This window comes from Halyomorpha halys, unplaced genomic scaffold, assembly GCF_000696795.3.
Source record: "Halyomorpha halys isolate HHAL.00 unplaced genomic scaffold, Hhal_1.1 Scaffold968.1, whole genome shotgun sequence".
Lineage (NCBI taxonomy): Eukaryota > Metazoa > Arthropoda > Insecta > Hemiptera > Pentatomidae > Halyomorpha > Halyomorpha halys.
The window spans coordinates 262,813-284,450 of NW_027114226.1; the positions used below are offsets into that span (position 1 = coordinate 262,813).

Sequence of the window (21,638 nt, forward strand, 5' to 3'; positions counted from 1 at the left end):
ACCACCAATGGGTGGTTCCTTCCCAAGATTTTCAAGTGTATATGAAACATACTACATATTTACCTATTGTATTATTTTGTACAGTTGTAAATTACAATAAATAAATAATTAAAAAAAAAAAAGTATTAATGAATGATATTGAAACAATTATACTGCAACCATATATAATTAGATTTCAATTGTGAATAAATTATGTCACTTCTCAAAACAATTGGTATTCTTATATAATATATATGTATCTTCTTATCAATATATTTTCTTATAAAGAAGATCAGCCATTAAGAAAACCATATTTGGTCGACGTTTCGCAACTTTATTGTTTGCATGGTCAGGCTAATTGTTTATTACAGTAAGTTCTACATTGCTGTAATACAACTAAGTCTAAGGTTTCGGCCGGACTTGAATAGTCGTAAATGCATTTACCATTCTCCATATCACTCAGTTCTTGCCCAAACCTTCTAGTCAGTTGTATCACAGTAGTGTGCATAGGTAATAGACTATGAAAACAATAAAGACGTTGCCTTAATATGGTATCTTATTGACTGATCCTCATGATCCAAAAAATGCATATCTATTAACAATCAAGAAAAAATTTATCAATATAATAAAGAAAGAATATACCTTTGTACATGCATAAGCGAAAACAGATGTTGTAATGAGATAAAATAAGATAACATCAAGATACCAACCCGCAAAAACCCAGACAATTTTATCAAAATGGGATTAACGGTAACATTCGTTAGGCCCTTAATATGGATTTGACTACAGATATGTGAACAGTCCGTCAAAGACGTAACTAAATTAGTTCCTTGATGGCTAAATATAGATTAGGCTAAATAGAGCCAAAGAGCTCGGTGGAAAAATAGTTATTGCTCCTCAATTTTTGATTAGTGAAAAATGTGTATAATTACTAGTAAAAATTTATGAGTCCACCTAATACAGTTAAGAGGAATAAGAAATGGGTGGATGTTGGAAAACGTTAAAAAAAATTAATTTTTCATTAGCTCCATTTCGTTTAAACTACCTACAAAACTAAACGACATAATATATCATCATTTAAAGTGGAGTAAATTTTCTAAAATATTAGCCCTAATAGAGCTGTATTATGTTCTATAGCTCCTGAGATACTGCTTTGCATAAAGAAACGTTTCTCCATAGCGAAAAATCAGTGATCAGTGAATCTATTTTGATAAAACAATGTCTCAGTTTGACGTACAGATGCCTACTTGCACTCAAACTGTATCTATTTAAATTTACTATAAAGTAGTTTATTACGTTTATTTTCGTAAGAGTTTTTATGGTATTTACCAACATAAATTCATCAAGTTGTTCGGAAAACGTTTTTGATTTATGAAAGAATATATCTCATTAACTATTAGACGGACAGATATCTGCCAACACTCAAAGGTAATTTAACTTACTATAAACTATGTTATAACTCGCATCTTCGTTGGAGTAATAGTTTTTATGATATTTGCTCATAAAATTTTGTCCGAACTATTATAAATCAATTTATTTTGTCAAATATCAAAAAATCTACTACTCCTAGGCAGATAAAGGTCATAAACTAATTTATAGAACATTAAACCAGCTTTAATGTGATTCAAACTGACATTTGTACGTCGAATGGTTTTTGAGATATAGAGTTCTCATAACAAATTCCCTAATAACTGATTTTTCAGTCTATTAGCACTAAAATTAAAGCTAGTTGGGTGTACTGTAGAGTAGTTTAAGACATTTATCTGTGTTGGAGTTTCCAGCTCTGATTTCAAGCTCTTCGAACTAAATTTATACAAATATCATGAATATTACCACTGCTCCAAAGATAAATTTTATAAACTAGTGTATAGTACATTAAACTAGCTTTTATTTGGATATCTCTACATCTAATAGATCCTGAGATATAATAATAATTTTTCATAGTTCAAATATTTTTTCTGAACAACTAAAAATGAATTTATTTTAGCAAATATGAAAACTAATACTCCTGCGAAGATAAACGTCATAAACCACCTTGTAGTACACTAAACTAGCTTTAATATGAGTTTTAATAGTCATCTGCAGGTCTAATGATCCCTTGGATATAGATTCCAAAAAATAAATCTACTGCTTTATCAGTACATTTTTTTTTTAAATCTTACTTTTTAAAAAAGTATATCTATACTTTATATCTATATTTTATTACTAAAAGAGTTGATAGTTCTTTTGGGGCTCCTATTTTAGCATATTTACTCTGCTTTAAATGGTATTCTGTTAGGGTTTTGTAGTGTTGTAGGTGGTTTTAAATATATGACAGGTCCTAATGAAAAGTTAGTTTTTGTTTGGTTGGTAATAGCCGCCATTTTTTATTCCTCCAATTATGGTTAGCAAACTCATCAATTGTGACTAGTATATAACATAACATATGGTTTTCATTAATGCAATCAAAACTTGAGGTGAAATATGTTTGCTTCTGCGGACAAACAATTTTGTTTTCACTCCCTTTCTGAATGCACAGCTCGTTTTGCTTTGTTAATAAAGTATAAATACTATTACTGAATAATGTTTGTTATATCGACATGTGTACTAATTTTCTGGATGAAATTATTTGGAGGTTCAAAAGCCAAATTTTTAAATAATTTGAAAATTAGCAATATACAATTCGACGTCACAGTTATTTAAATAATAAATTTGATAATAAAAACTAAGAGAACGAGAAAGTATACTTTTCAAAATATTAATTGCAATGTAATTTATAGATGTTAAATAATAAAGTTGTAAGTATATTTTTTTAAAGAATATAATAAGTCTACCCGTTCGAAAGAAAATTGGTTTAATGCCTTTTGTTCGTGATTTTAAAAACAAAAATATATATAAATTAAGGCCGGCTAATTTATTATTAATAATTTTACAAAGTATTAATACAAATATTTTAGTTATAGCTCTCAATTAAAAGATTGTTCTGGAAGAGGACCAGGTTAGCTGAAGCGTTGGATATTTAAAGAGAATCGATGAAGAATGTTGAGGCTATATCGATATATTTTGTTTCAATTAATTTTTAATTTATTTTGTCTTCTTCCGGCAGAGGGCAAACGGATTTTTTTTCTTTTCTTTTTTAGATTATTTGTATTTTGAAACGTAGATCCCGAAATTTTGAAATAGTTAGTTCCTTATTTGTAACTTCTTTGTAAGTCATTATTAAAAATCATAAACCAAAAATTAACCTCAGTAATGGGCCAAGCAAAATAAATTTAAATCCCTTATTTTATGTGTCATTTCGACAGACTCATTTTCATTTCAATATGGGTCGAGAAGTAGTAAATAATAGAAAGCACCACACCCATTCCTAATTCGATTTATCGTTTCTCTCGTTTGACATAAAGAGTATTGCTCAAATGTTGGTTTAGTTTTATATCTTTGAGATTATACGAATTGAATTTTCACTGACTGTTTTATATCGATTAGATATGGCACTCATGGTCGATGTCGATTTAAAGAGATATTGTAATGGTTTACAAAGTGAGAGTGATTCCGGGCCACCCCTTAATAAAAAAAGGTTTTCAAAAGCTTTTAGAAAACTTTCTCCCACATCGGCCCATTGTTTTCTTGATTAGGCCTGTATTATATCGTCCTTGTTGAAATCGCTTGGTAATTTGATCATATGTATGGTGGAATTTGTTAGGTAAGTTGTTACCTATCATGTAGTGATTGAATGAAGAAAGTTATGTTTGTCTATGTTACAACATAAAAAAATAAATAAATAAATAAAATAAGAAACTAAATTAAACAATAATCTTATTAAAAAGTTTTGAATATAAAACAACCAATAGATAATCTAATAATTGTTCTTATTTTGGTATAAACAATATACCATGTACTGATTGCCCAATTGATTATAGAATAGATTCATGCCGTTTTTCAATTTCAGTCGCTTTTTAAATATTGCTCGAATTAAGTAATAATTAATAAAGTCTCCTCTTCCCATTTTAAGCTAATATTTCAAATAATAACTCTGGCAATGAGGCGGATCATCTCGCTAAGGTTTACGAAAAAATAATACTCAATTACCTTCAGGAGTTCTGTGATGAACATTCCGTAATTCCCTATGAGCAAACTGGTTTTCAACCTCACATGAGCACTAAACATCTTCTCATGAAATTACAGAGAGGAGTGAACACAAACTTTAACAGAAATACGGCAACGGCTATGATATCCATTGACTGCACAAAGGCCTTCAATTCCATCTCTCACGGTATCTTATTTATGCCAAAGCAGCTCTATTCGGTCATCGCCTCATTCCTCAAAAATCCGCCTCAGTTCAAATTCAAGAGAAGTACTCTAGCACCGTTCCACTGACGTGTGGCGTGCCACAAGAGGCCGTACTGTCACCAGTGTTGTTCTCGATCTATACTGCAGATGTAATAGGCAACAACTACAAAACTGCTACGATAGCATATATCGATAACAGATATCGCCATCTACAGCAGCAGCGTTAACCCAGAAGGAAATCCTACCGCCTACATCATCGGCCCTTTCTCTCCGGTTAAAACTTCAAGTATACTAGGGCGCTCCTATACGGTGCTCCCTTGTTCAACCACCTCAATGATGGTACACAGCACCACCTTCAAGGTTTCCATAGTTCCACACTGCGGAAGATTGTATCGATCTCTTTTCTAGTTCACGGGAGCGATGGATTTTGAAGAATGAGGTATCAAAAGAAAGGTAATTTCATGGATAAGTGTCGAATCTCAGTTTCAATTTTTATAATTCTTACTGGAACTTTAATAAAAATTATTCAAACAAATTAGAGGTTTCATAACTGTAACAGAGTTAAGTTGGCGGATCAAGCCAGTACAAATTTTGTTCAAAGATTTAATATTTCTGGCCTGTGTTTTTGAAAGCCCAAAAATGAACCGTATTTGAAATAGCACACTGATTGGGCACGGATCAACTCTCATATTAAGGTTGGCATCCACATTGGATACTTACGTGACTATTAAGCGAACGGCTTATTTCTGATGGCTCAAGTTATTCAACTAATAATAATGTGAATCACTACAACCCATGAAGAGTCAGGATGGTTCAGTACTTAGTGAAGAAGAATTGTTTTTAGAACAGCGGTTGTACCAAGAGGTGTTTTTTTTCACGCTCGACCGCTGGACTTTTCCCCAATTAAGGGTATCCACTTTATGAGGCTGGGTGGACCCCTGGAGGACTTCGAAAACCGCAGAGTGGTCTCAGGGCTACAGTAACGGAATAAATAATTATCAATCACAGCCAGATTCGAACCCGGGTCCTTGGATTAGCACGAGTTGTACCTCTGTGTACTTGTACTGGGGTACTGTGTACCTCTCACCCGTCTCCAATTTATTAAACTGGATAGCGTGAACTTTTTTAAACTAGTCGGGCTCAAGATATTGAAAATCATTGTATCAAATTTGTTTAGTCTATCCAGCTCTGCTTATATAAGAATATTTTTAGCTAAAGACTTAATTAATTCGAAGGTTTTATTGCTTTAAATGCAGTGATATTCCAAAAATGTTTTGTACGTCCGTTTCTGAATATATAACGGTTTTTTTGAGAAAACAAATTTTCAAAATTCTCTGTGAGATCTCAGCGGTTACAACTCAGGGTTAATATAATTTTATGGATAGCTGAGACTTAACGGTAATAATGAAGTGATATTTTTCCAGTGGAGTATAAAGTAAATTTAATACAAAGCTTTACCAATTGTGTGATTTGATTAGACTTTCTTGGTAATATTATATTGTTTGAACCAATGACTGTAACTTCGCTTATATTTCGAATGAATTAAAGAGAATAAGGAAACATTTCTAATGTGAGAGTTATCTCATAGGACCTCCGGTCATGATATTATGTTTATAAAATATTATTTCATGGAAATGATATATGAGATCAATATTGTAAGGACTGATATCTGCATTATGTTGCCTCATTTTCGTGAAAAGCATTTTGACATAATTTAAAAACAATTATTAAATATCAATCAAACCATTGAGAAAAAAATAATTATGAATGAGAAACTTCTTAGTTCATATATTTTTAACAGTCATAAATGTTATTTAAAAATAAATCTTGTATATAATTATAATTTATATATTTATTGTACATGATTTATTTTGTATATTAATTTTTATAGATAGTGGGTAGCTCATTGATAAGGCACTACGCTACAAACTCCAAGGACCTGGGTTCGAATTCGGTTTTGGCAAATAATTATTTTCTGTTACACTGAAGTCGTGAGTCACCACTGTGGGTTCGGAAGCTTTCCCGGGGTCCACCCAGCCTCATGAAGTGGGTACCATTAATTTGGTAGTGGAACTTGATTAGGAACAAACACCTTCTTGCATAACCGGTGTTCTAGTAACAGTACTTCCTTACAAAGTACTTGCACCGCTAACCCTTCATGGGTTGTAGCGGTAAAGATTTTTCAATAAATTTATACAGCCTGAGAAAAAAAAACGCCCTTGTAAAAACAGCTGAGAAAAACAAAAAATTAAATTAATTGTTATTATTATTATTATGATTATTTAAATTAATAATCAATTCTTCTAGAAGTTTTATATTTTATGAACTAAAATAATATATTAATTATTCACATTAATAATGTGGCTAGAGCGAAGAAGAAAATGACCAATTCAAAGGAATGAAAAGTTACAGAAATGTGGAATATATCTTTGTAAAGAATAATAATTATAATTATTTTTATTATTACTTATACTTTTATATTTAGAAGTCCAAAATGTCCTCTCTTCAATAATTTTGATTGATGTTTAATAAATAAAAATGAATCTCATTAAAAAAAAAAAAAATTATTTACAATAAAATTAAAATCAATGATTATTTGGAATAATAGATTTTTACTATTTGGGTCGTAAGGATTTTTTTTAATTAAATAAAAGCTCAATTGCCTCTACAGTTGTCCTCCGTCCGTAAAATGGAACAGGAATGAATTGGAAATGACGCTAAAATAAGGATTTTTATATATATAATTTAATATATAAAAATCCTTATTTTATATATTAAATTAATCAAACGGTATCCTTATTAAGTCTCAACATTCTTTATTATATCAATAGTCCAGGTAGTATCAAGACTATTGATATAATAAAGAATGTTGAGACCTAATAAGGATACTATTTGATTTATTTAATAGATCAATACCAGTCTCAAGAATTTGAATAAATTATATAAAAGGATTTTCATGTTTTCTTAACTTAGCCTTTACCAATCTTCATAAGATTATGTAGAAATTGAAACTATTCCATGCGCTACATGGACAAAATTTACCAGACTATTTATTTATTATACTTCTAAAATTAAATGGACAAAAATATTTGATTTTCTTGTGAAATTAATTTGAAATTTGAAAACTTCTGGTACTAAATCTCTTGAAACATACCGGAGGTACAATAAGAGAGATAAATCTCTATTCAACCTCGGAAAAACCTCATTCAAAACTTGAAAGTTAGGAAGTTGCCTGGACCAGGAAGAGGATTGACGAATTGACTGTTCAAACATTTTAGCAGATATTATATAATGGTAAGGTAAATAGAAAGAAATATTACATAGTTTGCAATCTCTACTTTATGAGATATTATATAATGATCTAATAATCAATCAATTATTATAGTCAAATGATATTAAATTAAATAATTGCGTTTAATTAAATAGTTTCTATATTCTTTTCGCAATATTATTGTATCTGATCTAATGATTTTAAATTTGGACGTAATTGTTACGGCATATGTTATTTGTTCGCTCATGCTTCAACTAAAATTCAAAAATTTATTGATAAAAAAAATCTTATATTTGGAACTAAAAACAAAGTATAAAAGTCTACACAACTCTGTTCTTAAGATATTTTTTATAATTTAGACAATTTAGGAAAGTTATTAATTTATTTAAGTTTTAAAATTCAACATCGCGATACTATAACTGCTATGTATCTGTCTCGGGTTGCCAGGATAATCGCTGAAGGCATGCATCTTGGCCTCTCTTCGGTCTTCTCACTTCTGTGTCTTCGTCTTCTATGCCCTTTTTCCTAATCTAGTTGTCCAGGCCTTAGGAGCGTTACCTTTTCTTGAATCTAATTCCACATTGGCCATAGGTGACAGAACGCCCCCTCGGTGTTCGTCTCCCCTAGGCCCCAGAGGAGGTGGCTTCTGATCCTTCGGCAAAAACTATATACTAAGGTGTTAAAAGCTCTGATACGGGATCCCTGTGGCAAATAAACACAGGTGTGTGTTTGTATATACCTAGGGTCACTATAATAGGTCCCTTGAAAAATAATTCACCTTGGCCAGGTATCTCAACATGTGGCGAAAAACCTTAATAATATCGAGAATTGTTAAATTGTCAATACATATCATAACTTCACCGAGATAGTTAAACAGTTCGGCCGGCTTTTTTTACTTGGGGAACCATAAATAGATAATTTTATTCATATAAAGATAAAAGCTAAATATACAGGTATATATATACATACAGACATATATATTTATAAAGGTAAATCTTGCTGAAAAATTATTAGAATTAATGCACTTTGAAATTATTTGTCTAATGATGTGTATCTCTGCTTCTAAAAATGTTTATCTTAATCTAAGGCACTCGGCCGGATATCTGGCAATCATTAAAAGGTTTTTGTCTTCTCCTGATTCTTTAGGACTGCTTTTACAGATATTAGAAAGAATGTTTTGGAAATTTATATTTTTAAAGGAATAGTATTTGTCTAAAGTTATTGCAAGTGCCTCATCGGTTAAGCTAAAAGACTATAATTAAATAAATTTTAACATTGTGAAAATTTTCATTTTTTTTTGTTACCATATTTTACGAACGAGTACCTCCTTTATAAATTTGTTTCTGCAAAGTTTATTAATTTTTTTTAAAAAACCTGTTTATTTTTAATTTATTTGACCAATACATCAACAAATTAATTTATAATAGTGTCACTGTTACTTTAATTCTGTCTGACTATGTAATGTTGTATACAACTAACCTCCACTAACTATTGAACTAGGTAATTAATAAATCATGATATTAAAGTAAGAAACACCAACGGAATACAACTTGGAAGAAACCCAAATAAGATTACTGTAGGTTGTCTAGCTTTTGTATATGACATGGCATTACTCACGACTCACAAGAACAAATCTTTGCTCTATAGTACCAAGCTTCCAAAGTAGGATTTCATATTTCCTTTGCAAAAACACAATTCATGACGAACATATCTGATGCACCACAGTGCCTTAAGATAAATAACGACACAATTATGAAAACGGATTGCTTCAAATATCTCGGAGAATTAGTATCCAACAAAACCAAAGAAGGAATAGCAACAGACAATAGAGTACGAAAAATGGAAGGATTGTATTACATTACAAGAAATATATATCCTGGAGCACGAAATCGAGACATTTTTAGACAGTAGTTAGATCCAAAATATTCTATGCATCGGAAGCACTTAAACTAAATCGAATTGTGGATCAGGAAGAATTGGAAAGAACCGAAAGGAGAATTCTGAGGAAGATTTTGTGGCCTAAAAACAACAGTGATTTTGAATTTAAAATGAAACCCAATGAAGAACTATATTTACGAATTGAAAAGGTGACAGATGTTATGAAGAAACGAAGACTAGAGTTGTATAGACATATTCATAGAATGGACAGGGATAGACTAGCAAAGCAGCTCTTTGACCTATTAGGAAATTAGAAATCCAAACCCACTTGGTTTCGAGAAGTGGAAATGAAAAACATGGACATGAACACAGAGATAGTAACTGACAGAACATTGTTTCGAAAAACTATACACGAGGCATGTTTTCGGGAAAGGATAAAATCAACACTTGGAAGGAAATAGACTCAGGAGGAGAAGGAGCGGCAGTTTTAAAGGATGAAGGAGGTGTGGGGCTCCAAGGAACCATGACCAAAGTTGATTTATCGTACCCTCTAAAAGGGTTATTAAAAAAAAAACATATTACCATTCTGCGAAAACCGAACTATCTCTTCATTGTTTTACCTGCATCTATCTTTAAACCATGTGACATAATATGCATTTGAATGACAATATGCATTTGAATATGTTGGCACCAATTACCTTTTGATTGATTACAGTTTCGAACTTTTTTTTTCTCAGCATTATATTGTATAGTCTATAGTGTTGAGAAATGCATAGCACAAAGTGGATGCTGTAGAGAACAGAGAAATTCTATCCTCGAGATCTCTTAAGGATTTTTCTTTCTTCATTACCCGATACCCGATCCACACGTACGCACTGATACAGCTTCAGGAGCTTATAGTTAAAAAATAAGCTGGGTTGAGAACTAGATAGATATCAGACTTCATTGAGAAGCTTCCATTTTTATGATGATATTATTATTACGCATTAATACAAATTGTTTCAACTCAGTGGAGTTTAGATGTTATTAAATAATATTAATAAAGTAACCTAGATGTTTGATTTTTCCGAATTTCCCACTATTCATCAATAGTACAACAGGGTCTCCCTATTAGGAAAACTTAATACCACCAGTTGTTTAGGAACCAACCGGGTTACTTACTCTCTTTTTGATCTTGCTACTTATTCCTCATATTGAGGGGATTGAAAAAAAAATAACATAATTTAGGTCATACACTTTTTAATGGTCAGATAAATATATCGATTTATATGATTTTAAGATGGTTGTAAAAGTATATACTTTCATTTGTGATACAATAGTACTTTGAGGATATCGAGGAGATGTATGATTTTTTTTGCCCTGGTGTGGTAGAACCTTATATGACTACTTCACTCTATTTTCAATTATTATAAGCACATCCATTGCATAACGATAACTTGTCTAATAACTGATAAATGATATCATTCACAACTGTATTGGTGATAACTGTTGATAAATAAACGATGTATGAAGTTTTGTTTGGGTATGTAGATGAACCGTATAATTTTGGATATTTTTCAACTTTTTAATTCCATGTTACTTTCTTAGTAAGAAGGCATAACGCCGAGTTCCATCAGTACGAGTTTTGAGGTGTGTTTTTTTATTTTTGGATTTTTCTGAAATATATATAAATGAGTTGCTAAAGCATTAAACTTAGTAAAAACACTTGGAGGTCATTCTTGTCATCATAGTATTGTTGTAGTAGCAGTATTTTCAACAATATTCGCCGTTTTAATATTTTAAATATATTCTGATACATATTAAATATATTGTTTTCTAGGATTTTTTATTTATTAAGATGTTGAGGTGAAAAATATATTTCCTTTGGAATATTGGCAATAGTCTATATTTCTTTTTACGTTTCAGGTTACCACATCTTAAGTACTAATATTTCTCATAATTAAGAACATCCATTTCTTTTTGAAATTTTGTCACATGGTCACTTAATTAAATCACTTAAATTGTGTTTTAAGTTATAATTAAGTGATTTTATGACAAAACTAAAAAAAAAGATGGATGTACTCAAGTATGAGGAATATTAGTTCTTGAAAATGGGGAAACCCGAACCATTGTACATCAAATCAGAATACTGGTAATATTCTATAGGAAGTTTATTTTTCACCTCAACATCGTAATAAAAATATATTAAATATATATTTTTGAAAAGATTGTACATATACAAGAATTAATAGGTAATTGGTTCCAAGGTGGAGGAATCTTCTTTAAGAAATGTTTAAGACTTTTTTTTTTTGAGGGGGGTGGTTTTTTGTTAACATACCAAATGCGATATTGTAATCCAGTTTTATTTTCCATTTTGATTTTTCATTTATAATGTTATTATCTCTTTACTAGAACTCTCAGGTGGACTTATTTCTTTTCCCAGCTGTAAATAAAAAAACCTTTCGGCTCGTTTTTGTTTCCTTAAAAAATATTTTTGATCTATTATTTCTAGATGAGTTGGACTTGAAGACTTTTCTAAACTCCCGAACTATAAATAAACTGGCCTCTGGTTAAATTTAGCTTGTAAATAAAAATAATATTCATTTTTAAAAATGCCATCTTTTTCGACGAACGAAACTCAAGATATTTTTTAGTCTTGGAGTAGTTAGTTCCTAGACTTCCGTTGATTAGTATCAATACTGACCAACTCTACCCCATGGCTCAATAATGGTTTTGTAATGATTTATGCCATAAATCACATTTAAAAAAAAAAATTATAATAATAATATTAAAGATACAGAACTATCTTTATTGAATTTCATATGATTGTGATGAAGTATTCTTGTTTTTTATTTATTTTTTATTTATTTATCTTTTTTTTTTTTTTTTTTTTTTTTAGAATTCAAAAGCAGTAAGCTATATTATGTGTTGCACACCAATGTCTGTTTTGAATTACAATTAATCTTAAGGAAAAAGAAAAGAACCCTCCACGACCCCTCAAAATTGAGTTAGAGGGTTGAAAATTTCTATCTAGATTGTGTTAGAAAAGTGCCTTTGTTGATTTCAACTATGTTCTCCAAGCTTTACCATTTTTTTTCCTTAGTTTTTTATGATAAACATTTATATGCATATGCATTCATCCAGTTCGTGTTAAGGGGTTGAAAATTTGTATGTGAATCGATTTAGGGTTGGAGAAGTGCTTTTAGAGGTATGAAATTGTTTCTTCTGTCACCCTCATTGTTCCCAATGTGTTTTCGGTTTTAAGGCACAAGGCCGTTTGAGTTGACTGTAAAAAGTTTTAAAAAGTATGGAATTCCCCATTTTAGTAATATTTTCTGGAACAGATGGGAAATTTGTCGTATACCCATACACGGTTAATGAAGGACATGGGTCAGTATATTCATAAGTGCTATGTGTATACTTTGAAATGGTGGCGCAAGAGAACTATCATCGTAGAGGGGACGTCCTTGCCCTCGTCTTATCCAGCCCAAGTGCAGTGGGGCGCGTCCCACATCTCAATCCCACTCTGTGTTTGTCCTCATCCACATCTCTTGCCCTAATAATTTAATTGCTAATTACACCAGTGGCTTGTAATTATAGCACCATGATGACGGAACTCGTAATTGTTTAAAATTAAATAGTCCTTACTTTCAGCAAATTACTTATATTTTCCGAATCATTCATTCACGTTATTATAAATTATATATTTTTAATTTCCTTACGCTACAGATTAGGGTCAAATTTACGGTATATAATTTTCAACTGATGAAATCTTGTGTCGATTTCAATCTTGAAATCGCGCGACCGCATTTTCGGCATTTGGTGTTTTTTATTTTTCATGTATGAATTAAAAAAAAAAAATTTGTTTTCAGAATCGAAAATTTTCACCCGTTTTAGACGTCATGAGATAAATTTGGTTCTGTGTTTGAAGTCAAATTTGTATTCGCGGATAATCGTGTGAACCGTTAATCTGGTTAGGATGAAATCTACAGTGATAGTACGGGTAAGTATTTAGATGTTCTTATATAGATTTCATCAGATTCCGTCATCTATTCTCGCTTGCGCATGCATAAACATATTTTTCTCGGTATATTTTTATTTCGAAAACGGCTTGTCCGATTTGGCCCTAATTTGAAGGAAAGTTGGGGATTAGTGTATAAAGATTCTTGAATCAACTTCATCAAATTTCATCTACTACTTTCGCTTACTCATGCTAAAAACTAATTTCCTGCATAAACTAATATACAATTCTTTTCTGGATATACCTATATTTCAACAATAGATCGTCCTTGAACTATAATTAAAATAAATAAAGCGATTAATCATTAACCTTTAAATGTAGGTAGATTTTCAGTAAATGAAACTTTAAAAAATAAAATAAGGCAAAAAAAAAAATTATAGAAATAATGAGGTAGGTAGTTGTACTGATCAACATATTTGGCACAAAATGGGTTTAAGAAAAACTTTTTACAAGACGATATAGGACCGTCACTCCCCGGGGGTCTTAGCGGGGTAGGTCCGACGGGGAAGGATTGCCTTTTTTTTAGTGTTATGGTCTCCTCTTTTGACATCGACCAACGTACTCGCAGATAAGTAAGGCTACCTTGGTTTAACAGATCAGCGACTTGTTGAGCACCATCAAGTAATATAGCAAAAAACCGTAAGGTTAATTTTTTTTTTACTAATGATAAAAATAGGTTATTAGGAAAGTCTTGTGAGTGGATACTATTTTAAAATTTCGAATTTTTAATTAGATTAAAGAGATTAGAAATGACATTGCCTTCATTATTTTTCTAATTGTTAAATATTATATTTTAAATATTTTTAAAGTTACATTTGTCGATTTATTAGATAACCTTAGTGATATTTTATTTTACATATATTTTCAAATTATTATAGGATGTGTTGTACGTGTTTCTAGTTCGTCTGTGGTTTTAACATAGAAATAAAACGTTTTTAACTAACTTTGTTTTCATATATTCGATATTAGTCCCATCTATTAGAGTTTAAACAAATGTTTCTATCTAACTAGTCACTCATTTGATAAAGTAAACTAAGTGTTTGATATTACAAAGAAATGAAATGGTACACTAAAAGAAAAAGAGCTCGATTACCTTGTTTTATCGAACAAAACAAAAAATATAGAATGTGACTGGTCATTTTTCCACTGTTCTTTTCAATTGTTTCTGTTTCTTTCAATAATTTTTAATAACAGATGTTTGACATTTCATGGTGTGACAGGTTCATAATTAATACACATCGAAAATGTGAAGAAAAATTAATAGCTAGTAAAAACCATTTAAAGATCATATTACATATTTTTGTTTCAAATTTGGCTTAGGCATCAGATTTACTCATTGTATTGTTTGAAAACGTTATAAATATTCTTTTTTTTTAATTGTGAAAATTAAAGCTGTTAAGGCTGGTACGTGAATATTTCTGACTTTACGGTGATCATTTATTTATTGATGCAATTAATAAAACAACAATCAAAGTTTTATATTTGATTGTAAAACATAAGTTTTAGTGCCATTAATCTCCTACAGTTTTCTGATATTTGCTGAATAGGAATTGACAGCGATGGACGGAGTAATAGTTTTGCCATCTGAAGAAAAGTTGAGATAACCTTAGTAACAATATGTTACGTGGAAGCGATTTATTGATATAAATGATACAGTCTATCAACAAAAGTATACGATTTTAAAATGTGAGAAATCCAGATTACTTGTTCTTAAGGAGCGCTACTATATTTAAACTTAACTATATTTAACGCATTTAGCAATGTATTCTTCTGTACCATCTGTCCTAGATTTCTCAACTCTTTAGGTCGTAAGAGGTCCTCAAAAGAATCTTAAAACAGTACTTTGAAGTCATTGAAGTAATTATAAGTGAATTGATTGAATTAAAGCTATACATAACCCATATTCATTCAATAATGTTTTGGTCCCTAAATAATGTAAAATAGAGACGTTTATGAAGTGTAATTAGTATCAGTAAAATTGTATTGTAAAGGGAGTATCCCAAAACAATATAGTAAATATTGTACATTTTATATTTATGCAATAAAAAAAAAAACCTACCCATGAACCAACCATAGCGTTTCAAATAATTGAAAAAATTTGGGTTTATCTTTAGGAAGTCTGGTAAGTCAATTCAATAAAAAATATTGTAAATAGACTCAAAATATAAACATAAAAATCAAAAGAAATAAACGGGTTTAGACAAAAATCACTAAGTTTAATTTAAAATACATAGCGGGACATATAAATAGGGAGGTAACCAAACAGTACACTGGACATGAGGTCCAAAGAGGTAGCAAGAGCTATTGAGCAATAGTTGTGCGAAAGAGAAGAGAAGAATGATAAAAAAGTGAGAAGAGTGTAAAGCAATGTAGATATGAGATGATTTACTTTTTGAAATTATATTTTTGACTGATTATGAGGTATTGTACAAATTGTATGAATTGTAATACGCATAGATGTAGATTGTTATTATGGTGGATTATTTTTTGTAGATTTTAGTACATGAATATGGGTCAGTGGTCCCGAAACGTTGTGCTACAATATGCTAATTAAAAATAAATTACATTCAAAATTGGAAGTTTTTTAACCTCAAAAAACTTTTATTTAAAAATTAGTCACATTCAACGCAGAAACGCATTTCTGGTGTTCCTAAAACTCTTGCTAATTAGTTAATTATTTGAATAAAGTAACAAATTATATACTTCATTTTATTTTTTTTGCTTATGACTCCTAAACGGTAAATCCTATAAGATATGTTATAAGAATTTATGGATCATTAAATTCTGTCTTGAATGAATAGCTTAATGAGTAGTATGTCATAATCCAAACTCTTAATTTTTAATTTAATTTTCTAGAAATGCCTTTCCGTTTTGAATAAACGCATTTGAAGTTATCTAAATTTTGACGAAATTAAAAAAAAAAAAACATTATAAGATGTTTGTGAGTGCGGTTAATGAAGAACACAAAAAAGTAAAAACTTATTTATCAGTACCATCTTTTGGGCCAGAATTTCAGGCCTTTGTCAGGGCTAAGAGGAAAAACAACATAATGGTTTAATGGAAGCACAGAAAAGCACAGATAATAGTAGTAATTAAAGAAAATGCATAGTGTTATATAGAAATAAAATAAACTGTATATAACAATATGCAGGAAAAATATTAGTATTAAAGTGAAGATTGAAAGAAGAAAATAATATATCCATGAAAATTAGCTTAATAAATATATGTGAAACATTAAAAATTGTTTAAAATTGAAGTAATATAAAAATATAGAGAAAATAGTGTATGTAATAATGTGTAAGTAAATTAACAAAATTAAAGAAGTAGATACAAAGTTCGATAAGCTAAAAGTAATAAGTAATATAAATAAATTAGATATCAGATGTGGTAAACATAATTAATAAAGAGGTGTAGATAGTTGACCGTAGATTAATGATTGGAGAAGTTTGTCGGGGTGTGCGGTCAGCAAAAAACAACATAAATAAACAAAACCATATTTATTTATTTTATGCCGACGTTTCGACCTGAGTTTCAGGTCTTCACCAGGGCTATAGAACAAAAGAGATAACGACAACATTTGGAGCAACATACAATTGAAAAGGAATAGTATAAAAATTGTTTTGTTATTCTTTGCTGACCGCACCCCCCGACAAACTTCTCCAATCATAATTAATAAAGTGGATGGTGGAGAAATAATAAGGGGAGGTTGTAGAAAAGAATAAAATGTTATAAATATATATGCCGACAGGAAAAAAAACAAAACAGTTTTTGACATTATAAAATTGATTAGCTAATTAGTAATACCTTATTACCCTAAATGCGTTTCTGTGATTGTGGTAGAAATTAATTTTTGAAATTATTTGCTGATGTATGTTTTGTGGGCTAGGTATTATGATGCATCGGGATATTCTCTCTTTAACATCAAACATTCTTTTGGTTATGTGTAAAGTAAGCTTACTTCGTTAATTGAAGTTCGATACGTATTTAAGACTACAAAGTGTATTTTTTAATGATTATTGTTGAATGATTTTACATAAACTTCGTTAAAAATATTTTATGGTTTATCAAGGCTATTCAGCGATTCTAAACCTGTGAAATGTGACGTGTTCGTAAAGCACAGATTACCTTGTACTTTACCTTGAAGACCATTTTCGACATGTGTTTTATTTTGTACTTAACTGGATTATGGCAGCTACTTCTTTCTTCGTTCTTCATCGATGTGAGCGAACATGAGAGCACCTGTACGATGGAATTATTATATCCCTGTTATTTGATATTTTGTAAAATAGTCATACCGTTGGGGATCAGGGCATGAACCATCATCAGGGGGACGTCAATACCCTTCATTGGTACGCATATGGTCAGGAGTCATTGGTTAAATCGATGCTGGAATATGAGGACTCCGAAACGAATTGTTTTATATTATGGATATCGATTGTACTAAACTGGATCCTAGGTCCACAACAGACATTTCGAAGTTTCGTTACCATTTGCCAAGCGAACGAACTGAGTTAAGTGGGTCAAGTTGGGAGGATGTTGTGTAAGAGCACACTATGCCTGATGATCCGCATCTGTTTAATTGCGGCTATTATGGTCTTGTTTTGTATGTCAGCTGCCGCTCTAGGGCAGGTGAGTTACCTAGTGTCTTGCCTAACATATCATTTTTTTTTTCTATCTCCTATCTGAATCAATAATTGGCCTGTCTGTGTCAACAAAAACAATTTTCGAAATAAAAAGAACTCGAATACCCTTCCCCAAAACACTTCAAGTATACTAAAATGAGCAGTCTTGTCCCATGGGATAATAAATAATAACATTTTGCAAAGGGTGGTGTATACAATTTTTATGTATTATATTTTTTAGATTTTTCCATTATATTTTAACATAAAAAAAAGCAAAACTTTTTTTTATATTGTAATATTGTTACTCCCCACCCATCCTTAGAATGCTGATAGTGTAAATTTAAAAGATTTTTTTGAATTAATTTTCTATTATTGAAATAAATTTAAGTATACCATACAGCCGCCAGGTGACAGAGGGCTAAATTAATTAAAACTGCTCTAAAAAGGTTACATGTTTTGCTGGTATTGTGTTAGTTTTTGTTATCGGTTGCTTTATTTTTATCCTGTTTATCAGAATGTTGTGATTTTCATTAGAAGAAGTTTTGTTGGCTCTGCTTTTCTCCGATATATTGATTTCTTTGACTAAGTCAGGTAATATTCTATATATTTATTTTGCAATATATATTGAATTTATATTTATTTTTTAAATAAATAATTTAATATTTAACATGAACCTTGAAAAAAATTATTATTCGAATAATTTAATAATTTTTATTTGTTTACCAGTTTTTGTTTTTCCGATATTGAAATAATAATTTATTACGAATATATATAATCTTTCTCAGTTAGGGGTAGATATATTTTAGTTTGAATAGTCTTTATTTTCATAATCATCTAATTCTTAACATAGAGATGGTTAGTTGAAAATTTAATTATGTTTGTTAAATTCGTATTTATATCTGCTAACTTTTATCCATTTGTCATTTGTTTTTCGGAACAGATATTTAATAAATTCGTCGAGGAAAATAAATATACTCGTTTCGAAAGTTGTATTGAGGAAGAATTACTTATGCTATATTTAAATTTTCATAATTAAAACATGCTGTGACATCCGCTGTATTTAAAATTTTCTCTTTTTAATTAATTTTCTATAACCTTTCACAGTGTTCAATGTAGATTGTTGAAGTGAAAATGAAAAGTGTTTTTGGAATAAGACATATTTTGATTTATATAATACACCATTCTTTTAATTATGGTAAAATAATAGCTAATTGCAAAGAGAATGGTTAAATTTCATAAAAATGTCTTTAAAAGATTGAGGTTAAGAAAATGCAGTTGTATTTTAATTCGCGCTTGCGTAATCTACTTCAAGTTAGGTCCATGTGGATTTATTTCATTAGGTTATTCCAGAGTATGTAGTTGAATAAAAAAAAAAAATAGCTTCAACATTTCTACCCATCTTATTATAAATTTACGACTATCATGATGTATATTTTTCTTAGTGTTAAATAATTTGAAAGCTTATACTTTCGAACCCCTTTGCGAGTTTTGATAGCTAGTCAATGCTTTTATAGTTTTATCGATACAAAGATCGTTTATTGGTGTTCTTTTTTGCATGATTCCTAGCATCTATTTTTTTTTAATTTTTGATCGCGTGTCACAATAAAAATTTAAATGGTCGTGTTATCAGCTGTTATTAAAAGAAGCGGTTTAAGATTATGTCAGATTTCCGCTCGTGATATCGGTTGTAATTTACAATCGGATTTTTATTTACTCACCCACATAACCGTTTTTACGATTACTGCATATTCAGTGACATGAGTTTCATTTACGAGGTTTTTCCTGAATGAGAAAAACATGATGAGGAAGTATGAATCGTAATGAGAAAATCCCACTATCATTTCTTCCTTAGTAAAATGTAAAAACTCTACTCAATAAAATTTGTTATCGGCTCTCTTTACGAACTATATTGATTTACAACCCATCTTCGTAAATATCTCAAAGATCAAAACTATTCTTCCAAATAATTAATGTAATATACTGATTTATATTCGTCTTATTTACATTTCTTATTGATTTTTACAATTTACAGGTTTCTGTTTTTATGATTTTTTTTAGTTTTATCTTCAGTTATTCAGTCTGTAAGACATTTTTACCACCCTGATTACGTTTCTATTGTTTTAATGTCCAGTAAATGGGATGATCTTCCGCTAGGTTTTTAGTTTTATTAAATATTATTTTACATTACTTTATTATTTTATTTATTTTTTTTCATTATTTAATACTTTATTCATAATGTAAATGAACAGAAGAGTTCTAATAACTTTTGCTCTAGAATAATAAATAAGGCGAATAAGCGAATCGAAGGACATCATTCAGTTTTATAATATACATATGTATTTATTGCTTAAATGTACGTTTGGTAATTGTTAACAGTACGAATTGCAAGGTAGAAAGAAAAAAAGGAACATAGATTGTATAAAAAAAGTTATTACAGAAAATTCTATTCCTTGGTACAACAGTTTTCCATACACATAACATACAATTTTTATTTTATAAAAATTACAACAAACATCATTGCTCGAATAGTTTATCATTGAAGCATTTGTCATCAAAACTCACATTCTCCAGTAGTAAGTTTTATAGTAAACTTGAAATATTTTCTAATTTATATATAATAAGGTCATATGTTATTTTTTTGAAAATGTATTGTTCTGTGACTGTACTACATTTTCTACAAAAAAAAAAAAAAAATAAATGTACAAAATGAAAATTTAAGTCATGAAAAAAGAAAAAAAGAAAACGTATATGTAACTAATTAAATATATAAAAAAAAAAAAAAAAAAAAAAGAATTAAAGAAATAAAAATTAGCAATTAAAGATCTTTATGTTTATCATAAAATTTACCTAAGTGGAGAATGTGAGTTTTGCAGTCAGACCCTTCAATTGGCAAATTTATGTGATTTTTTTTTTTTTTAAGTTTGTCACTTAAACTAATTATTTACTTTTGTTTTTTCAGGTATTGACGTGTAGCAGTTTAAAAGTTAATTTATGTGAAGGTGTTATCGAAGTAAGATTATTTGTATTTTCACTTTTGTCTAAACACGCAAAAGAATATTCGGTTTAGCAAAAATTAGTATCAGATATTGATAGTTATGACGCAATTGCGTTAGTAAATTAAAATTATCTGTCAACAAAAATTTCGTTTTTTTTTTTTTAAATTTAAATAACAGCGATGTTGAAAAAGTTAGACAAGAAAAAATAGGACTCACCGTATAGATATTAAATAGAAACATTTAAATACCTTAGTGAATACTTATATGAAACAATTTTTTTTAAGAAATAGATTTAAAAAAAAAAATTTGCTCTAAATAAATGTGTAACAATTGAAAAACCTTTGAGTGTAAAGAAGGACAATCTTCTGGAAGATAAGATTCATGCTTTCCCAAGGAGTCATTAATTCCAATCCACGCCTCCTGATTTGTAGCCAGACTTCATCTAATGAAAACTTGTGTTGGATTTCCTTTGGGAAAACTCTGAGGAATAGTCAGAGCTCTGGGAGGGTTCTTGATATTGGTCTGGTTCATTGGAGTACATAACTTAAAGTTTCATCTTTTATAATATTTGTCAGATTATTTTGTTTGTATATTATTGTTATTGATTTTAATTTTGTTTGAAA

The 21,638-nt window shown here is 29.8% G+C and overlaps 1 protein-coding gene across 3 annotated transcripts in view; it reads left to right on the plus strand.

Annotated features, from left to right (window-relative positions):
• Window positions 1–21,638, plus strand: part of ftz-f1 (ftz transcription factor 1) — a 348,349-nt gene that overhangs the window by 119,498 nt on the left and 207,213 nt on the right. The window contains exon 1 of one of the 3 annotated variants that reach the window (XM_067051450.1): window positions 17,936–18,026. The exons of the other annotated variants lie outside the window; for them this stretch is intronic. Coding sequence (XP_066907551.1) covers window positions 17,951–18,026 — 76 coding nt within the window. The 5' untranslated portion in view covers window positions 17,936–17,950. Of the gene's footprint in view, window positions 1–17,935; window positions 18,027–21,638 lie in introns of those variants that run through there. 3 annotated transcript variants of the gene reach the window in all.